The sequence below is a fragment of the Symphodus melops genome (assembly GCF_947650265.1).
Source record: "Symphodus melops genome assembly, chromosome: 17".
Taxonomy (NCBI): Eukaryota; Metazoa; Chordata; class Actinopteri; order Labriformes; family Labridae; genus Symphodus; species Symphodus melops.
Window position 1 is genome coordinate 18087016 of NC_136707.1, and position 20026 is coordinate 18107041.

The 20026-nt window shown below is 41.4% G+C and overlaps 1 protein-coding gene across 1 annotated transcript in view; it reads left to right on the top strand.

Moving 5' to 3' along the window:
* ttyh2l (tweety homolog 2, like) overlaps window positions 1-19938 on the top strand; it is a 32602-nt gene extending 12664 nt beyond the window's left edge. Inside the window, exons 4-14 of the mRNA XM_079365938.1 lie at window positions 4908-5128; window positions 8652-8747; window positions 9934-10006; window positions 13480-13549; window positions 13643-13698; window positions 15142-15234; window positions 15323-15415; window positions 16900-17042; window positions 17183-17368; window positions 17456-17534; window positions 18877-19938. Of these exons, the coding sequence (XP_079222064.1) occupies window positions 4908-5128; window positions 8652-8747; window positions 9934-10006; window positions 13480-13549; window positions 13643-13698; window positions 15142-15234; window positions 15323-15415; window positions 16900-17042; window positions 17183-17368; window positions 17456-17534; window positions 18877-18957 (1191 nt within the window). The 3' untranslated portion in view covers window positions 18958-19938. The remainder of the gene's footprint in view (window positions 1-4907; window positions 5129-8651; window positions 8748-9933; window positions 10007-13479; window positions 13550-13642; window positions 13699-15141; window positions 15235-15322; window positions 15416-16899; window positions 17043-17182; window positions 17369-17455; window positions 17535-18876) is intronic.
* Window positions 19939-20026: the final 88 nt, after the last annotated feature.

Consider the following 20026-nt stretch of genomic DNA (forward strand, 5'->3'; position numbering starts at 1 on the left):
GGGGTCTGTATCCTCTTTTTGTCACCGTGAAGGAATCGAGGTGACTGCTGCCTCGGGATTTGTAAATGGGGATTCTTTTCTATACAACTTCCTGACCTGCATTCAGGATGAAGTTATTTGGGAGGCTTATAGTGGGGGGTGGGGGGAGGTTGATGGGAGGGCGGGGGATAGGAGAGAGGAAGGAGAGCAAGGAAAGTCAGAACAAGGCCCCTGCAAGAAGTGATGCTCACAATGAGGAAGAAGAGGATTAACTCCCATCTGCGGTGCGTTAATGGATGTTAAGCCTCTCCCCCTTTCCATCTCATGCAGTCTAACTATGTGTGCCGTATACGTGTGTGTTTCTGTGCGTGCGTACGAGCATGTTAATATCACACATCCCATTAGTGGGGCCTCATATGTACACATACTGTATTAATGTATGTAGAAAAAGATTTATGTGCGCCTTCCAAATGTGAAGGCTCATCATGAGTAATATGAAGATAGGATAGATTTACATTTAATCCATTTGTTGTGTATGATGCTACAACTGAGGTCATGAAGGATAAAGGGGTACTTTACACATATGTTTGCAATGTATGTCCAAAATTATTTTAGGTTATACGTGTAGTTCTTCTTTACACTGAGAGAGGTGTTTAGGTCCTTAAAGGTCATTTAGCAGCTCTATATTGTCGGCATCTATTGCTTTAAATGGGGTGGCAAAATATCCCTCACATGCAATATGGTTCAGCAATGTTGCGCCTTGCACCCGTCAATACAAGCATTCAGTTGAATCAGCTCCTCTTTAGAGCAGTTTCAACATTAAACTGGAAAGTATAGCCTTCATAAAGGCACTATTTACACGAGGAGCGGCTGTATTGGACTGCATTAGTTTCACTTCGGTGTAACTAATAACCTGCAGAAGGGGGGAAGTTTGCAGTACAGCGATTTCTTTGTGCTACAGAAAGCAAAAAGTCATTCAACTTTGATGATTTCACATCCTTGCTTCTGACTTTCTGCTGCAGCGTCCTGCTATTGATTTGATCTCGTAGCATGATATACTGTGTCTGCACGAGAAACATAGATGTTCCCCAGGGAAGAAAAAGGCTTTCTCACTTGCAAATATCATAGCTGGATGTAATGCACTCCGCTCCGCTCCATTTACAGAGCTGATGACTTGGCCGTTTGTCCGGTAAAGCAAAAGCTGCCTTAGTCCGTGTTTAGTCTCGTTAGTAGGATGGTCATTTGTACACTGATCTTTATTGGTTTACCAAATCTTTTCTTGGCCCGTCATGTGTGTTTATATTAACTGGGTTTAAAAGTGACTTTATTAGTTTGCTCCACCGTTCTATTCTAAGCACATTTTCTTGGCTGTATTTCACCCACACTGGGTGGATTGCAGATTTGGTCAGTGGATTACAAAGGCACAGAAGCGAGCAAATCCATCTGCTTCACGAGGCCTCTGTGATGTTAGTGATTTACTCGAGCAACTTTTTTTCTTCTGCTGCTGCCTTTTCAAGCTTCGGCTGGTCATGAAATACACTTTCACATGCTCCGATGGAACATGCTGAGACATAAATGGGAAGACTTGATGAGGGGAAGGGACCGTCCTGCCTTTCTGTCATTGAAGGAGGCTTTGGATTGTTTGGGCATTCTCTTGCCTCTTTCAGATTGTGATTCTGCAACAGTGCCTTAACGAAGCTCTGCCGTCATTACATCTTTGTACTTTTTTATATTGATTCTGCAACGGTGTCCCAGTGTGTGAATTCACATTGTGTTATGGTCAGGCATGCACACAAAGCACTGTTCTCCCCCGATGGCTCCGGTCTCACCCGCCCCGTCTCTTCACTGAAACCCATTTGTTATTACTTCTAATGGTGGCACAGAGGTGGGATCACATTGTCCCCCGATAACAGCGCCATGAAATTCATAATAAAGACGAGATTTCACGAGGGCCTAGATATAGCAACTTGAACTGACAATCCTAGTATCTTAACCCTTTGCTTATTATTTCCTGTGCAAAAATGAAAATAGTGTTTTAGAACAACAAATGTGATCCTGCTTTCTTTAAACAGTCAAATATATATAACTTGCTGGGGCATTGATGGCCTAGTGCTTAGAAGTTGCGAACAAAGTGAAAGAGTCCCCAATAGAATGCTGTTATAGGAATATTTGTCTCTTTATATCTTATTATCTTTATATCTTAATCAGAACATCAACAAATGAGCAGAGAAGAACATACTGGCGAACAGAAAGTTTAATGCAGCAGTTTCATATCATGCACACGGTCGCACGTAGACTGAATGCACTGACGCCAGTCACAGAATATACGTAAACAGGTGAATATCCCGCTGTGTTCTCACATCCGCCCACTTGGACTTGCTGCATGAAAACATACTAGTTCACACAAACAGCTTCAGATTTTCATTTGTGCAAGTGTAAGAAGTCCTATTGCAGGAATACTTGTTATGCTCCCAGTCTCGTTTGCTTTTGTAGGTTATACAAGTCCATCAAAATTCATATCAGTCTGTTTCATGACCAGCTAAAAAGTCCTCACAGAAGCTTTAAGAACTCTGCTTGAAACAAAGGGTGTCCATCACAGCCTATCTTAATGCCTCCACTTACAGCAGTGATTTACATCTCTTCCTATTCTTTGAAGTGACAGCTATAACTTTTTGATTTTTAGAAGGAAAGTATTTCTTTCTGCACTAAACAGTACCTGGAATGTCATTCCTCAGTGTCTCATTCCTCAGTGTAGTACCTTGCGTAAAATTAAACTGCCGTGATCATATATGTAGCTTTATTATCACAGTTCATCTCCACTCGAGGCATTAAAGAGCCGAGTTCTGTTGCATGTGAATTACTGGCACTCGGCGCTGCAGCTGTGAGCCTCAGTTTCATTTAACAGGCATGTCCAATATGGAGAAGCCTCCTTGTGACCTGCTTTCAGTTAAAGTGAGCTTTAATCCATTTTAAGGGAAGACGGGACGGTCCAGATTAGAGAAAATGTGGATCACCCAGAGCAGCTAGCTGACGGATCCCATTTCTCACACTCAGGCGTACAGGCTTGCAGATAAGATTCAGGGTGATGTGGCAGGAGCTGTGAGAGATGATGAACATAGAGGTGGGGAGTGAGAGCAGTTTACTGGCAATCACATGCATTATCAAGCCCCCCTCCCCACCTCCTCCCGAGAGAGCTGTAGTGGAGGATGGGCCAGTATCATCTCCTACTCTCGTCTTTCTGGTATCTTGCTCACAAACCACGAGAAACATCCACTCAGTAAAATTTAATCAAGAGAGTTTAAAATGTTGCAGTGCCAAGGAGACCGTGATGTTTTATATCGATCTTTTTTGTGGTTAGTTTTTATAGCGTGGGAATGAACAGTCTTGCTAAGAATATTTGAAGGTGTTTAAGAAGTCATAAGTGTAATGAAGGAAATATGTGAGAGATAAAGAAAAAAAAAGTAAGGACACTGAAAACTGCTTCAGCTAAGGACAAAATAGTAACCTCCTTTAAGAATTAGTGAAGCCTCCCACACAGTTTAAAGTAAATATAAAGTTATAACAAAGTCATTTGGGTGTGAGTGGGGAACGTGTGTACTTTTTAAACAAGGGTTCACTCATTAAATGTGTAGTACTTTACTAAGTATCCTGCAACTATTTTTTGTTCATAGATTTACTTTTTTTTCTCAGTTTTCAGGAATCTGGCGAATGCACTTAAAGTAGAGAGACTTATTCACACTGTGGCTGAGAGTAAAATGGGAACATCTGTTCTATTCTCATATCTTGTGGTTAAAGTTGTGTTATATATACGATTCACTTTTAGTAAAATTGAAGATATGTCATGTAGTAGGCTAGATGAGCCTTCTGGTCAATGTGTGCACTGAGAAAAGATTGTAAGGGATGCATCGGTTCAACATTGATGTTGGTCGATATTGGCTCGGTTGACAGACAGCAGCACATCTGCTAATGATGTTACATGAACTAATGTCAACAGCAAATGGTTATTTGTTGAGCCAAATCAGTGTAACCTTGCCCATGTCGCACACCTATGACTGATTCAGGTACTTGGTCACATGTTGAATAAACTTGCTATATGAATTGGCAATTAGCTTAATTGTTGTTCAAACATCGGTATCAGCCCTGATTTTCCCAATTGGTGCAACTTTAGTGACTCAGACACAGACATGTAAGAGTTACCCACATTTAACTGACTTTCTAGTTTGCCACTGCTGATTTGGAGTTTCTGTCTCAACATGCAGCAGAATCCAGAGCGACAGTTTGCTCACCCACGTTACAGTGCACTTATTAACATGTTAAATGTTGAAATATCCAAACTTTTGTTTTCGGTCTGTTTGCAACTTTTAAGCATTTTTTTTTTAACTGTACATTTGAGTCAAGGCATTGAGCCTTTGATTGTAAATGACATGAAGTGTGGCTACAGAGAAAGTAGTTTCCCTGTCAGCATCAGGCTCGAATCGACCTGTTTCTAGCCTTATTGATGCTGTGAAAGTGCAAGTGTTTACTGTCGCACATTGTTTTTGTTGAAACAGAAAAGTCAAATGTATTTACTCTACTCCACCATGCCTCCACCCACTCTGTTCTCACTATCAAAGACCCCTGTGATAACAGGTCTCCTCGGTATTGTTATCAGTATTCCACTCTAACGTTGTTTACCTGAATGAAACATGCGGTTGAAGAGAAAAGTTAATCTTTTTCTCGGGGGACTGCTCCTTTGGTTCTTTCACCTCTCTCTATACTTTCAATCTTATGAATATCTGCTTTTTATGAATTTATTTATGTTCCTGTTTCCTTCTGACCCTGTTTTCTCATATATTTTTCCTTTCTTGCTCTCCTCCTTTACCCTGTTATCTGCTTTTTTTTTCTCTATTCTCTATTCTCTGATCTTTTTTTCTTTCTTTTAATTTTAGGTTGCTGGGTCCGTGGGTAATGTAGAAACTGGACTTAAACTACACCTGGAACGTCTGGATGAAATCTTTGCCACGAGGTCTGACTACCTTCAGTCTCTGCGTTTCATGCGGCTTATGATCAATAACGTCATCCGCGAGCTGACTGCCCTGCCGGATATCAACAAAGCCAATGTTGACTTGGCAGCTATTGCTGACCAAACAGCCTTCATTGAGTATTACAGGTAGGTGGCGCCTTATTTACTCCCCCAGGGTGATTGACATTAATTTATTGTGTGCATGTGTGCGTGTGTGTGTGTGGTTGAAGTAAACATGCAGCTCAGAATGAGACCATAAGTGGTCCAGACGATACACAGAGCAGATGGGATTTTATTGATCCCCCCTCCGGAACACAGACCGGAAAAGCTATTTTTCCACATTGCTAAATAAATGAAAGCTGAAATTGAGCGTGTTGCCCACTGTGCAGCTTGAGCTTGAATGCTTATTGCTCTCACTGAATGTAATGCTCTGCAGAGTGGTTATTAGTCCATGAATTATCTCCTTATCCGCAGACCATGGCTCACATTGATTGCAGTTCTTATTTTGATGTGGTTCTGTCTTTGAGATGTGTTCTTCTTCTTTAGAGTTCTGTGGAAAGAAAACAACAACATTGAAGGACCAAAACTCTGATCCAGTAAACCAAGAGATACATAACAAACCCAATCAACAACAAAGTAGTCCAAATGAATAAAATATCCAGCATTAATTCAGGAGATAGGGACTAATTTATGAGGCTCTGAAGGCTGCTGCTGCTACAAACTGTGACGGTAATTTGATAGCTTCTCTAGCTTGTTTTATTTTGGTCCACATAAAACTTCATAGTGCCGTTATGGTGTGATGTTTCACATTTGCCACTGGTTCATTACTGTAGCGTGAGAGTAAATTGGACTAAATTGGAAGGAGACACTAAAAGAAGACAGATTTAGTGTCGTGGTACCTTCTGCCACAGAACTGCATTGATAGTTTTACATTATAGACACAAAGTTAATCAGGGTTTATGTGGATGCTGTGTGTGTGTGTGTGTGTATGCATGAAGATTCTGTAGGGACCTGAAGTGAGTGCCATCGTATCACATTCAACTCATAACTCATGACTGTCTCTGTAGGATGCAGATTTAGTTGAAGTAAAACTGTAATGTGTAAAGCTGTCACTCTATAACGTATTAAACAGTGAAGTGCTATTCATTCCACAGCCTCATTTAGTGTAATGCAGCCAATACAACATACTGTATGATGGGAATGTAACTCAGCACTTCTAATTACATCCAACATAGATATAATTTTCGACCATAATGTGCACATTAGGAAATAACCTTGTCCTGATACTTGGCCTCTAACTTCTGTGTACACTCACAGTGTCTGAGACGCGCTACACACGCAGGCTGAAAAACACACAAACACACTAATGGAGAGATGGGAGCTGCCCACAGTGAGGTGGTGGGAGGGGGGGGGGGGGTTTAGTGCCTTGGTTAGGGGCACCTCTACAGTGCTCAGGAAGTCACCTTGCAGCTACCTGACCAATTTCCAGATTTGGTCCGCACTGGTATTTCAACCGGTGACCCTCCGGCTCATAATCCAAGTCCTTACACAGTGAGCTACTGCTGCCCCGGTTATCTTCTTAACTAAATAGGCAGTGTTAGATAACCTCCACAGCTGAGACTTGTCCGGGGCTACAGTGGCTCAGTTTGTAGGGGGTGGCGGTTAAAGTCCCCATGTAGCCGGGTCTTAGTTTGCATCAAGTGGCTGGAGAGGTGCCAGGTCACTTCCAGAGCAAGGCATCGAACCCTAGTTAACTGTGTAGCAGCCCCACTCTGTCATCGCTCCTTAATGCCTGTCCACAGGACCTGCTCGTGCATGTGTGTGTATCTCAGGCCTGTGTGTGTGTGTGTAAGCAGTATGACTCTCAATAACAGCGTGTAAACCAGAATTTCCCCAATCCCCAAAATTGTTCAGAGAGGATAGTTTTACTGAGAATCGTTCACCTAAAGGAGATGCATAATGCATTAAAACACATTGATTCTAGTTAGGAGGTTGATATATGGATATGTGTTTTTATTGAAACCATAAATGTTCACTGCTATGAGCACTATGAGGTTAAGTACTTTTTTTATGAAAATGAGCATAAATGTAAAACTGTTATATCAGCTTTTTGTTAGAATGGCAATGTGTTTTTTAGACTTCACAAGACTCTATCTCTGTTTGTGAAATGAGCAAAGAAGACTCAGTTTCCATGAGAACTTCTTCTTTTTCAAGGATCAACACTATACAACAGAGCAGATTATTCATAATTCAGGAAATGAAGTCCGTCTGGTTGCCATGTAAACCTACAGAATTTACTGAAAGTCTTTGTGCCTGAAAAAAAACGGAGCAAAAATAAATAAATTCTAAAAGCAGAGCTTTTACAAAATGGAAAACGAGTCTTTTATTAATGTCTTGAAGAAGCAATAAAGCTCAACCCAAATTATCAAATGTAGTGATTATGCCAACATGTGTTTAAATTATGTGTGGGCATATAAATAGTTACGAAATAAAAGTTACTATATTTTTCTTTAAAAAAAAAAAAAAAAAAGAACATACAATAGGTGGTAATTCTGAATCCTGCCATCAGAGAACATAAATAAACACAGCTATATCACTGTTAGCGAGTCAATAACACATTCCTTTCATGTATCCCATGCAAACATTTCCCCACATGCTGTATTTTCACAGTGTAGACACCTGATCCTCCTTTTGAGCCACAGTTGCTGTGACTTCTGTGCATTCTGACTCTAATCTCCTGGGTGTTGATTGGATTTCATGCAGCCATTGGGCTATGACCAGCCTGTGGCAGGACTTATTGATGAGCAGCAAATGTTATGGCCAACCCTAGTGTTACTCAAACAGCGGGGGAAAAAAATGATACCATGCTGTTTTCCAATATCATACCCTCCTCTTTCCCTTTTTTTTTTTTTTTTTTTGAATTCATCGCCGTCCCTGTGCTCGGAAAAAAACGTATTTATTCAGATAAAGGCGAGAGCAGTTTTCATCCATCCGTATGCCCTCCTCCTCAGGCAGAGGACTAGCCAGCCTGCAGCTCATATACAAAGTCAGTTAAGGTACCTCTAGATTTCTTTTCATGGAGTGAGTGAACTACATTTTCTCGTGACCCTTGTGTACAGGCGAAAACATTAACTACAGTATTGCCTCAGGGAGTCAGTATCATTATACAGCATCTTCACAATCCAGCTGTTTGTGTGGCAACCTAAAAATCAATGCATCTCGTCATTGCTGCAAGATTAACAGTTCTCATGGAGCTTTCAGAGTTAAGAGTGAGTCATAAGTATTCCCACGGGTTTGGTTGGTAATAAACCACACACACACACACACACACACATACACACACACATGCACACACTTCTATAGTCCAGGCTCACTGTAGGCCATTCCTGTGAAGGACATTTTCAGAGCTTGAAAAATTAATGCCCATGGATTTGTGGTGTTGAATTATTAAGCCAACAGGCTGAAAATTACCTGAAACAGATGGGTTCTAACTAGGAGACAAGAATGCTCAAATACAGCACGCACAGACAGCACAGATTCAGTGGCAAACATATGTTGCCTGAGGCTCTAACATGTGCATGAAGTGCGCTCTCCGCAAGCGAAAGTGCTCAATCAGGATTGTGAAACTGATGCTTCCCCCCTCCCCCCCCACCCCCCTCTTTTCCTGTAGATGGCTCGCCTTCCTGCTGCTGCTGATCTTGGATCTGGTCATCTGCCTGGCCATGTGCTTGGGAATGGCCAAGCAGTCTCGATGGCTGCTGATCATGTACGTGCTTTGAGTGTGCGCGTGGAGGAATTTGCATCTGATTTCTGAGGCTTTTTATTTTCTTCCAAGTCCATCTCTGCATCTCATCAACCTCTGCTCAGATCACAGACTGCAGACAGACAGGGCACTCTCCGGCACCATATAGGTCACTCCATTAGCAGCCCTAGCTTTAGCATTTTTCATCATTGCACTGGCAATTGCACTGCTTATTCCTCTCGTCCTTACAGGCAACCTTATTAAGTGAAACATGATCTCAATTAAACGTACTGGTCAGTATCTATCTTCGAGTGAACATCGAACCACCGTAGTTCTGAAAGGTATAGACGATAAGTGAGAGGAACATTCGATTGTAGTCATTTTCAACCTTTAATTCAAACCAACACTGATGGCTTACAAGGAAATCCACAGTCCAGACTTTTCATCCCATTTGCCCAATTTAGTCAAGCCTACGTGTCAGTGTTAGCTGATGATGCTCTGGATCTCTCTCCACTTCCTCCTCTGATGGCTCTCTCTAATGCCTATTGATCGCCTGGGCAGGATGAGCCTGCCTCTCCCTTAACTAATTATTAAGTGCTCTCAGGCTGCTTTATTGGTGCTTTCAAGATGGTCAGAGCAGCGAGTTAAGAACGGTTGCAGCCTTTTTACATCCATCAGGGGGCCAATTTTTAATTTGCAGCGCTTTCTCGCGCTTCTGATGGTGGTCACTAAGATTTTTTTTTTTTCCCCGTGCGTTTTCTGTCATAAATAACAATGACAACGTTAACAGCCTTTTGAACGCTTTCACCGCTTTACGACGGAAGACCTTAAAAAAAGGGGGGTCGACGACTGAACTTGCGTGGCAGCTTTGATTGACTGTGTTGAAAGTGACGAGGCGCCCCTTAATCGACAGCTAGTACATCTATGATTGGCGGGAAGCGCAGCCAATTAAAGACTTTTTAAAGACACAATAAAGACTTCAGGTGGAATTATCACTGTCGCATTGTCATAATAAAGTCGTGTTATCTTAAGCTGCAACCTTTTAAGACCTGCACTATGCTCTTTTCCTCTCAATTAAAACTTATTTCTGAAGACAATAGAGCTATTGTAGGATTCTAGTGTTTACAAATGAATCTAGCAAGAAGTTGTTTTATCTTTGTCTTTGTCCTTACTCTCTGTCACCCTCCTTCATTTGCTGTTTTTCCTGCAGGATTATGGTTTTTGTAGCGCTCTCTCTGATCCTGAGCTGGGCTTCATTTGGAGTGGGCGCTGCTACAGCTGTGGTGAGAAAACAATCTTTTTATTTATTTAAGAGGGGAAAAAAAAAATCTCTGAGAAAGATTGGCTTTTCACACATGCTTTTTATTTATTTATTCATTTTAGATTGGAACGCTCAGACACCTTTTGCAAGTGTCTCACCTAAATGTAGAGTTGAAGTTGTGAGCACTGAGGTGGACAGTGATGCTTCCTTTTACTCCGCTTCCCAGGGATTTACCTGTCATTAAGCATATGTTCCTGGACATCCTTTCCTGCTTTAAGAGTGTGTGTGTATATGTTAGTATACAGTGGGCGCTCTTCTTCTATGATCAGTCATGCAGTAAAGCTGATTACAAGTCCCCAGCCTTTTAGGTTAATCAACCTTTAGCCTCTGTGCTGTAAACAAAGCTGTTTCCAGCCTTAATTACGAGCTCTGCCTTCAAAAAAAGAAAAAAGAAAAAAAAAACCCCTCTCCCTTTGTTTTGCTCGGCTTTATTTCCTTTCCTTATGGCGTCCTCCTTTCTGACAGACTGTTCTCTCTTTCTGTTTGTGCACCATTTGTTCAGCACATCTGGGCTTAGTGTGTTTGGATGAAGTTCGTATTAGGGACACTGTCTGGGGTACAGAAAGTAACCCTTATGCTTCCATGCCTTCTTCAGCTGTCTCCTCTGCACAACCCCCCCCCCCCCCTCCCCGCAGATTATCCCGTCTGTGGATTATCCAGCGGGATTTTACATCTGGATGCTGTTTTAAGAGAGAGAGAGAAGGATGGCGTTTAAAAAGGAGACATCATGTGTGAGACGTAGTCGTTTAATGTGTTTGTCTTTGACTGCCTAGCTTTTTTTTTTTTCCACTGAGCTGCCAGTTGTTTAGTGAAGCTCATTATCGTGTAAAAAAAAAAAAAAAAGACCCAGCACTTAAACCTCTGACCTCTCAGTCCAGTTTATTCAGAGAAGTTGAGCAGCTTTTCTCTGCATGTATCTGTCAGTCACTGTTATGTCACAAGGAGGCCGAGGTAATTTCGCTCGACTTCTTTTGCCTATAGTTATTAATAGGCAAGGCCTGTCCACCACACACAAGTGGATTATCAAAGAGCACTCGAAATATGTGACAGTAAAAATGAAACTCAAAAAGTGCAAGTTGCAAAAAAACATGGTGCGTCTTGAAAGGAAGGTAGACGATGGTGGCGTCCTAGAAAATTCTCATAAATGTATACATATTTGATGAGAAGCAGCATAAACAAAATGTCCCCGTTATAATGAGACGGAGATGAAGGGTAACATTCTTACAGCGCTTTCTACGTTGCTGAACTGTTTTTCCTCCTGAAAACAAATGTCATGTGGGTTGCAGTAATCTTTAGCGATATGTCGTTTCAAATTGAGGGAGGAATGCATGCATGTCTCAAAGAAGAACGCCATGAAGTCAAATTAGGCAGGCCTTTTATGTGTGTTGTCACGCTTTGCACCTGTATAACCGGGAACAAATCAATGAAAATGTCAACAATCAATTAGCCGATCGTCGAGGTGATTGTCAGAAACTGATTATCTCTTCATTATTAGAGGGATGTTTCAGGGGGGGAAATGGCAGAAAATGCAGATTTTAGCAATTCAAATGTACATATTTCTGTTGTTTTTTTGGTGTTTTTTTTTCAATGTTCTAAATAACATAAAAGCAACATCTTTAGGATAGGACTTAGAAAACCAGGATTGTTAGATTCAACCAATCATCTCGGGGAAACTGAGATGGAATTTTTGATCATTTTAGACAACTTTATTTATCCCCAGAAGGGCAATTCAGTTTCACCGCCAACTCTAAGTTCCATCAGTGAAAATAAAGCAGAATAGCAGAAAGAACCTGATCACAGCAGCATTCAGACAATAACAGCTTCATGTCAGTGTCAACAGATCAGCACAAGCATCGATCACCAGATGGTAAAGCAGATCATTAAAAACGCTCCGACTCCAGGAACCTTTATTCATGAAGTCATGAATCCATTAAAACACTACTCAAACTTTGTGAATAACATTTGGCTTCTGTACACTCTTGTGACCCCTGTGGACTCTCAGGGATTCTCTTACATTTTTGCTGATTTTGTCTTTAACATAATTAAGACGTTTTTTTCTAAATATAAAATATGATACTACTTTTTTAGAGTATAAAAGGTATCACCAATTGGCAATCTTTACCATAAGAAATGTAAATAGAACGGTCAGACACCTACCCCCTACCGGCTGTTTCCAGCATTGGACATAAATGTACAGAAGTGGTTAATCTTTTTGCTGATGATTTCTTATTAACTTTGAGCTCATGAAGAGTTTTCAGTCTTTATTTCAGTGCGTTTCACAACCACCGAAAATCTCCTCAGACGGGGGCAGCAGTATCTCAGTCCGTAGGGACTTGGGTTGGGAACCGGAGGGTCACCGGTTCAAGAAATTTGTCAGGTAGCTGGAGAGGTGCAAGACCGCTTCCTGAGCACTGCCAGGATGCCCTTGAGCAACACACCAAATCTCCCTGAGCGCCTGCCCAGCTCGCCAGCTCGATCACTGCATGTCCACAGAATCCTGTTTGTGCATGAGTATATGTCAGCCAATGTGTGTGTTGCATGATCATCAGAGTCTAAACACTGAATTTCCCCTTGCGGGATAAATAAAGTAAATCTTAATCAACAATAAAGAATGAAACAGCTTCCTTCACTCCATCACCAGCTATTCTGTTTAAAATGTTGTCAGATCGATCAGCTCTGCTCTTTTTAAGCTGCACTTTTTAAGAACACTGTTTTAAATTGAGGCTCACTTACAGAGATGAAGTAAAAAAGATTCCGATTTTGAGCCGAAACTTTTCTCAAGCTCTTTAAACTTGATCAGTTTCAGCGCCAGCTATTAATTTATACATAATTGTTCAAGTTATTTGAGTTTTTCATCTTTTTCTTTTTTTGTGAAGAGTTTTATTTCTGTCTCGGATAAATCTAATCGCTCAGAGTCTGCTTGACCTTGATCCCTTAATTGTTTATGTCGAACATTAGCAGATCTCTACGGGTGAAATAAAGAGCAGGGAAATATTTAGATGATTTCATACCCGGCCAGCCAAGCATGACATGCTCTACATGGTCAATAGAGCCTGGGCTCTCTGGCTATATTCCATTTTTTTTTTTTTCTGTTGCTTTTTTTTTTTTTTTTAAACTGTGTGTCTATCTCGTTATGTATGGAGAGGCGTGTGTGAGCATGTATGTGTGTGGGCATGCTTGCTGTTGGGCACATCTTGTGGGCATTTTTGGGAATACTTGCATTTTACAGGCTCACCCGCTCTCAGTGTGATAACAAGCCTGTAAAACAAATACTTTGTGTTGTTGAGAGATTGTCAATAACTGCCCATTGCTAAATCAGATTTACTCAGCCGCAGCACAAGAAATTGGCTCGGGTTTCTGGCGTTGAATGGATGCTGCACTCCTTTTTTTTATCTTGCATATTACAGTATTTTCCCTTTATTTGTTTTTGCACAGGGCACCAGTGACTTCTGCGTGTCTCCAGACAAATTCATTGTGAACCAAACCAACGATTTCATCAGCGCAGGTAATTCACCTGTTAGAGAAATGTAAATACAACTTTTCCTCTAAATGTAAAGAAATGATACTCATCTCACCTACTGTCTCTTTCACCCTGCAGATGTTACACACTATTATCTGTTCTGCAGTCCGAATCTACCAAACCCCTTCCAACAGGTAATGATCAGATTCTCTGCTTTCTGCTCACACGTGGAGCCGCATAACTGAGTCAAACACAGAAAAATCTATTTCTATTTTAAAATGAGTTTTTCCTTGTTAGATGCCAAGCTGCTAGATCATTATCAGGCTTTAATCTGCTGTTTGGAAAAAATGAGCCCCCTAAACTAATTGAATTACTTAATGTGATCAACTTTGATCAAAGAATTTCCCCTTTTTTATGTGTGGCTCTCTTTACCCTGTGCATAATCCCTGCCTTAGGGCGCTCTTATGAGCAACATTTTTGTCTTATTTATTTATTTACCAGCTCTTGCACAAAAGGCCTTTCATGTTAAAATGATTTGTTTCTACGTTCAAGACATTTGCTCTCTATTTTTCCTTTTCAAAAAAACATTAAGACACCTCGTAGCTTCCAAAGAGGCTCGTTGTTGGTGTTTTTGTTAAACTGCTCTAATAAAGCTTTAGAAACAACACACATGTAACAAGAAGCCAAGGAGTGTGAGGATCACACAGTGGAATTCAGTACAGTAGACATTCGTTTTTCAGAGTACCCATGTAAACCTTGACACCTTGGAATGTATTTTTTTATTTACGATTTTACGATTCATCTTTACATCCTTATTGAGCCCAACTTGGAGCTGTGGCACTTTTTTTTGCCATCTTTGCTGAAATTGACCACGAACAGCAGATAATAAAGTGAGGTGGTGACTGGGTAACACATTCATGAACAGGACTATAAAGTCAGCCTCCATGATCACTTAATCTATCACTGAGCTCTGTGTGTTGTGTTGGAGTATAGAGTGTGATTGGTTCGAGGTTTAGCCAATGAGTAATGCTCCACCTTCTTTTTGCAACAGGCTTCAACGCTTGAATTCAATTGAAACTAGTGTTAACCTTCTCCTCCTTTCTTAGTACAATATTTCTACAATGTCAGGAGTTTCTCTGTGTGTGTGTGTGTGTATGTGTGTGTGTTTTTGTGTGTGGCATGCATTGAGGGAATTTTTGGATGATAAATCTGAGTAATAATTATTTAAACCCACATCCTTTGTTATTGTTGCGCTACCCATTTAGGGATTAAAACGATCCCTGTTAAGTATGCGTACGGATCATATTTTTTCTCTGATGGCCTAGTTGATATAAATATCACTCTTTTGTTTGTGCTTTGAGATTGGGTGGAGGGAAAGGGGGGAGGGAAGGAGGGTTGGTGAGGGAGTGGTGGGCGAGATGGTTAGTGGCGAAAGGATAATCTGCGCCTATCTGTCTGGAAAGAAATGTGTCCTCGGCTAAGCGCATTAAAAAGCTTTCCTTAACACCAAATGACTTGTTGACACGCTGCACCCAAACAATGCTCTACTTAATATGATCCTTTTATTGTTTGTGCTGGATATCTATGCTGTGCGTGTGATGTTGCTGGGTGATTATTTTTATTTATTTATTTTAAAGTCTATAACAACCTGCCAGCGCTCTCTGACCACCATGCAAATCCAGATCCAGGGATTGCTGCAGTTCTCCTTGCCTTTCTTTCCCACGGCCGAGGTAAGTGGAAGGCTGACAGACTATTACACCAAAAACTGTGGGAAAGTGTGTTTAATGCTTTCCTTTTTTTTGACACCTTGTTAAACAGAGAGACCTTTTGGGGATCCAGCGGGTGTTGAACACCACAGAATTCAGTGTACACCAGCTAACAGCCCTGCTCGACTGCCGAGCGCTGCATAAGGTGAGGTCAGAATCCGACCAGACTCCTTTTAATGGCGCTTCTTTGTAGCATAACTCAAAGCTACTAAGAACAGCGACTTTAACCCATTTCTATGTTCTTGTCTTGGACTGACATGTTCATATACACCATTACATTTGCCAGTTCACTCTCTATCAGCTACAGAGCTAGCTTTTTTTTAACCACCTCCAGTTTTCACCACTTTAAAGTCTCAACTTTACTTTGCAGGTTTCACATTGTCAGAATTTTTTTTTCTGTTAAGAGAATAAGAAATCTCACTGCTGAAATGAGTCTTTCTTGCTGCTCTGATTGCGACATCAGATGTAGACTTTAAGATCAATGGAGCCTTCATGTGACGATTGTACTGGTGTACACTGTGTGTAGGGGTGTCATTCTTGAACAAAAGCAAAGAGATAGCACAAGGTGAAGGATGGGGGACTGTCTTCACAGTGTTAACAGGGTGATAGTTTGCTGGAAGTGCAAGAAATGTGCCTCTAATAGGCTAACCTCACACATCTCGTGCCAAACAAAGGAAGAATGCATTTCTAACTTGCTTGTCATCAGAGGAACATCAGGGTCACAGCAAGGAAAACATATCGTGCACGGAGTATGTCTAAGAATGTGCATGTTGGTCACCATCTCTGTTGTTAAAGTCCGCCATGACCTTCTCGAAGTCTCAACAGCAACAGATAAAAAAAAAAGAGACCAGACCAAGACCAAGACTAAGGCAGATGAGAGCGAGGCAAGACCAAGACGATACAGCATCTTGTGTGCAGTGGGCATGTCAATCACTGTAGACCGGGAAGGTTTCTGAAATAACTGGGGGGAAAGAAATCAAACTGCAATTGATTTGAAGTGATTTGTTGTTTGAGAAAGAGGCATTTTCCTCCTAATCACATTAATGATGTGGAAACATCGGCAATCAACAAGGTTCTAGACCGGTCTTGATTTAAAATCCAGAGTCCACCCAGTCTGAGACCCGAGACAAAGTCTGAGACCGAGACAAAACTGAGTAAGAATGCTTTCAATTCCGAGAGCTTCAAAAAGTGTTCTCGAGGCCGGTCTTTAGACCAGGACCGATTTCAAGGGCTACAACACTATTTAAAACACACCACCTTCAATTCAGCAAATTCAGTGTATTTCTTTAAAGTATTTTAGACCAAGCTAAGTTTTTTCTTTGGTCATGATTGTCCGTTGGTTCCCCATCCGTGAGTGGGATCGGCTGACTCTCTTCCCCCGGGTGGTGGCGGGGCTAACAGTTGTCGAGGGAGCGGCTCATGCAAATAAAACATGTATGAAATCTGAGCGACACATTAGCGATCTGAAGGAAGCACCATCCTGTGAGTGTGATCACAGATCTGAGAACACCAAACCCAGAGGGAGTTCAGAACTTTGATCACTAGCACTTTCTTTTTCTGTGTGCCAAGGTAATAAAATACTGAATTATGTATGTGTGTTAGGTATTCACTGTTTTTTCTTACTTCTAGGACTACCTGGATGCTCTCATGGGTGTGTGCTACGATGGAGTAGAAGGGCTCCTCTACCTGTCTTTGTTTTCCTTGTTGGCTGGCTGCGCTCTTTCTGCCATGCTCGGTGCGATTTTCAAAGTGTGGACACTAATGGCCAGCAGGTCAGCATCTAGCAACCCCCTTATCCCATTACCTACCTACTCCGAGCCCCGCACTCCTGCAAAGTGTTAATGCATGCACTCTCTCTGTTTCTGTCTTTGTCTGAACGTGCTATGTGCGGGGGTTTACCACTTTCATGCAGAGACAAAGAATATGACGACATAGACGAGGAGGACCCTTTCAACCCACAGGCTCGACGGATGTCCTACAACCCCAGGAGGTCCAACATCCACAGTTTCTGTAGCCACACCAGCAGCCTCGGGAGTCAGGCCACTCTTCATCCACCTCCGCAAACTGCTGCTAATGTCATGCCTGCTCCTGAGTACATGTAAGAGCTGGATACATTATAGCAGCATATAGAAGAACCAGCGTTTTTTAATCTCTTACCACTTTTCTTTACCTCATCCTCTCACAGGAATCAGAACATGCTGTTTGGAGGGAGTCCTCGATATGAGAACGTGCCGCTGATAGGGAGAGGATCGCCACCTCCCTCGGTGCGTTGGCCTTACGGACCTTTAGTGTCCCTTGTGTGATGAAGATGAAGGCATTATTGACCTCAAATGTGCTGCATCACTAACAGGGAGCACAGTACATAAACACTGTGTAGAGGCTCACATTGTCAACACTTAGTGAAGTGATATAGTGATGGAAGACTGCTCCCTGCTGGCCACTGACTGAAGTGCATGCATGACTGGTTCAATGACATCTCTGCATTCAAACAACACTCTCACTACTACCATGCACTGGGCACATATCAATTCTTTGTTGTTGCCTTATTATTTTTCATAGATTGCATATTTAAAGATATATGTGTGTGTGGGATGAGCACATGTGTTCAAAAAGGCAGTGCAGGTATGTATTTATTTTTAAATAGTGGAAGCCATAGTGTGTAACCACATGGTGCTGCTCCAGAGCTGAAGATGGATTACAGATAGCACAGGTAAATCTGCAGTTTAAGGCGGAGGATGTTTATTTCTTTTTTTCTATCACGTTTTCAGTTTGTGTGGCAGACCGAGTGCTTGAACTGCAATCCCCGGCATCTGGCACACATGAGATACCTCTTAGATGGAGAGAAAAAGTGGACCGGTGTTTCAAATTTAAATCCCTCTGTGAAGCACATTTTTAAAAATGCACTGGCTTTGTTAATTTGCATTTTTTTGTGTGTGTGTGTCTGACATGGATGCTTTAAACTTCGGAAAAAGGCATTTTTCTGTACTGCAGTTCATGAATCTGCAGGGGGAAATATGATGAGAGGTTGTTTTTCTTTCTTTGTTTGATTTATGATCATCAGTGCAATCTAACTTCCAAATATTAACCTTTTTTTTTGCAACTAACTCCTTTGTTATTTTTCACCTTTTTTTTTTCACTCAGAGTTTTAAAAACCGTAAGTTTTTCAGTTTGTTTGATTTCATTAACATTCCTCTCCTTGTAACGCACTGTCGACTTTTCCTCTGTTGCTACGGTCGCTTGCTGTGCAGTATGTGTTAACTTGTAACCTAATGACCCCAGTAAAGCTCAACACAGTATCCTAGCTGCTTGAGCTTTGACCTTCTGGCACCTTCTGTTTTATCCACAGAGTGTTACATGTGAGTGTTACTTCTTCAGTGGCTAATACCCTGTCTGCTCTCCACCTGACCTCCCCTCCTCCTCCTCCTTCATTAAAGCACCATTCCACAAATCTACCCCTTCTTAATTAAATACAAGCTCACGATCAAAATAAATGCCCTCCAAACTAAGCCCACACCACACCATTATAATATTTCATATGATGTTTCAAGATGCTGTTGTTTCACTGCAAAAGAGCTAATGTTTCTCTCTTGATTGTTTCCCTTACAGTACTCGCCCAGTATGAGGACCACCTATCTATCTATGACTGATGCCCAAATCAGACACTTTGGGACGGACTTCCAGGTGTAGCGTTCTACCCACTAAATCCTTCTGAGACTGTCTGAGACTCTGGGTCTTTACCGAGGAGGCTTTCTCCATAGCATAATCCTGTTTACGGGAGCTGCAGCCCGCTGTCCCAATCTGAGACATGAAAGCAGGCCACATGAGGCAATTACCTCAGTAACACATCGATGCAGTAGCTCTGAAGGCCCTGCATGCAGTTTTGAACAGAGAGGGGCCTGTACAGACTCACCTGAGGACTGTTGTTGTTGTTGTTGTTGTTGTTGTTGTTGTCATGTATCGAAATGCCCTTGTTCCGATGGAAGCATTGTTTACGGCCAGATCTCTCTTGATTCAAATCAAGAGCATTTCAACTAAATTAATTTCAAATCTTTTCCTGCTTTAGTTTGATGGTCTGCATGGAAAAGATCAATGGTTTGGTCATTATTGATGGGAGTGGAGACTTTTTCGTCTTGGCATTTTGATTATCTGGTAGTGATATGATTCCATCATATTAAGCCTTTCTTTAATTTGTAATGGTTCTATACAAAATGAAGGAGAATATGTCCAACCTTTCTTTATATTAACATTGTTTGTTTTTTTGTGAACAGCAAAGGATGTTTCCAAGTCAATATTTGTGATTAGTCTTTAACTGCAACAGGCACACGCATCTCTTGTTGTTCTGTTTTGAATTAAATACTCATAGCTGGAGGGTTCAATACTGCTTTTTTCATTGTTGCTTAGTTTGGAGACTGTATAGCAGTTGCATGTGGGGAAATTCCCCCAGGCCTAAATAGGCACAAACAAATAGGATTCAGTTCACCTCCCATTTATTACTGAGCCGTGACACAGAAGGTAAAACATAGCGTGAAATAATTAAAATGTTTTTTCTTTGTTGGTTTTAGGGCCAACTGTCCATTTTGAAAAGAGAACATGTTGTAGAGATCTGCTGTCTGCTGTGTAAAACAATGTATGAAACTAATGTTTGACAATAAATGCTTCATTCACTTTTGTCTGCTGCTGGGTCTTTTTTTTCTCAGTTTACTAATCATTGGAATCTTTGACAGCTTAGAATTACCTGCAGTAATTGAATTAGGCT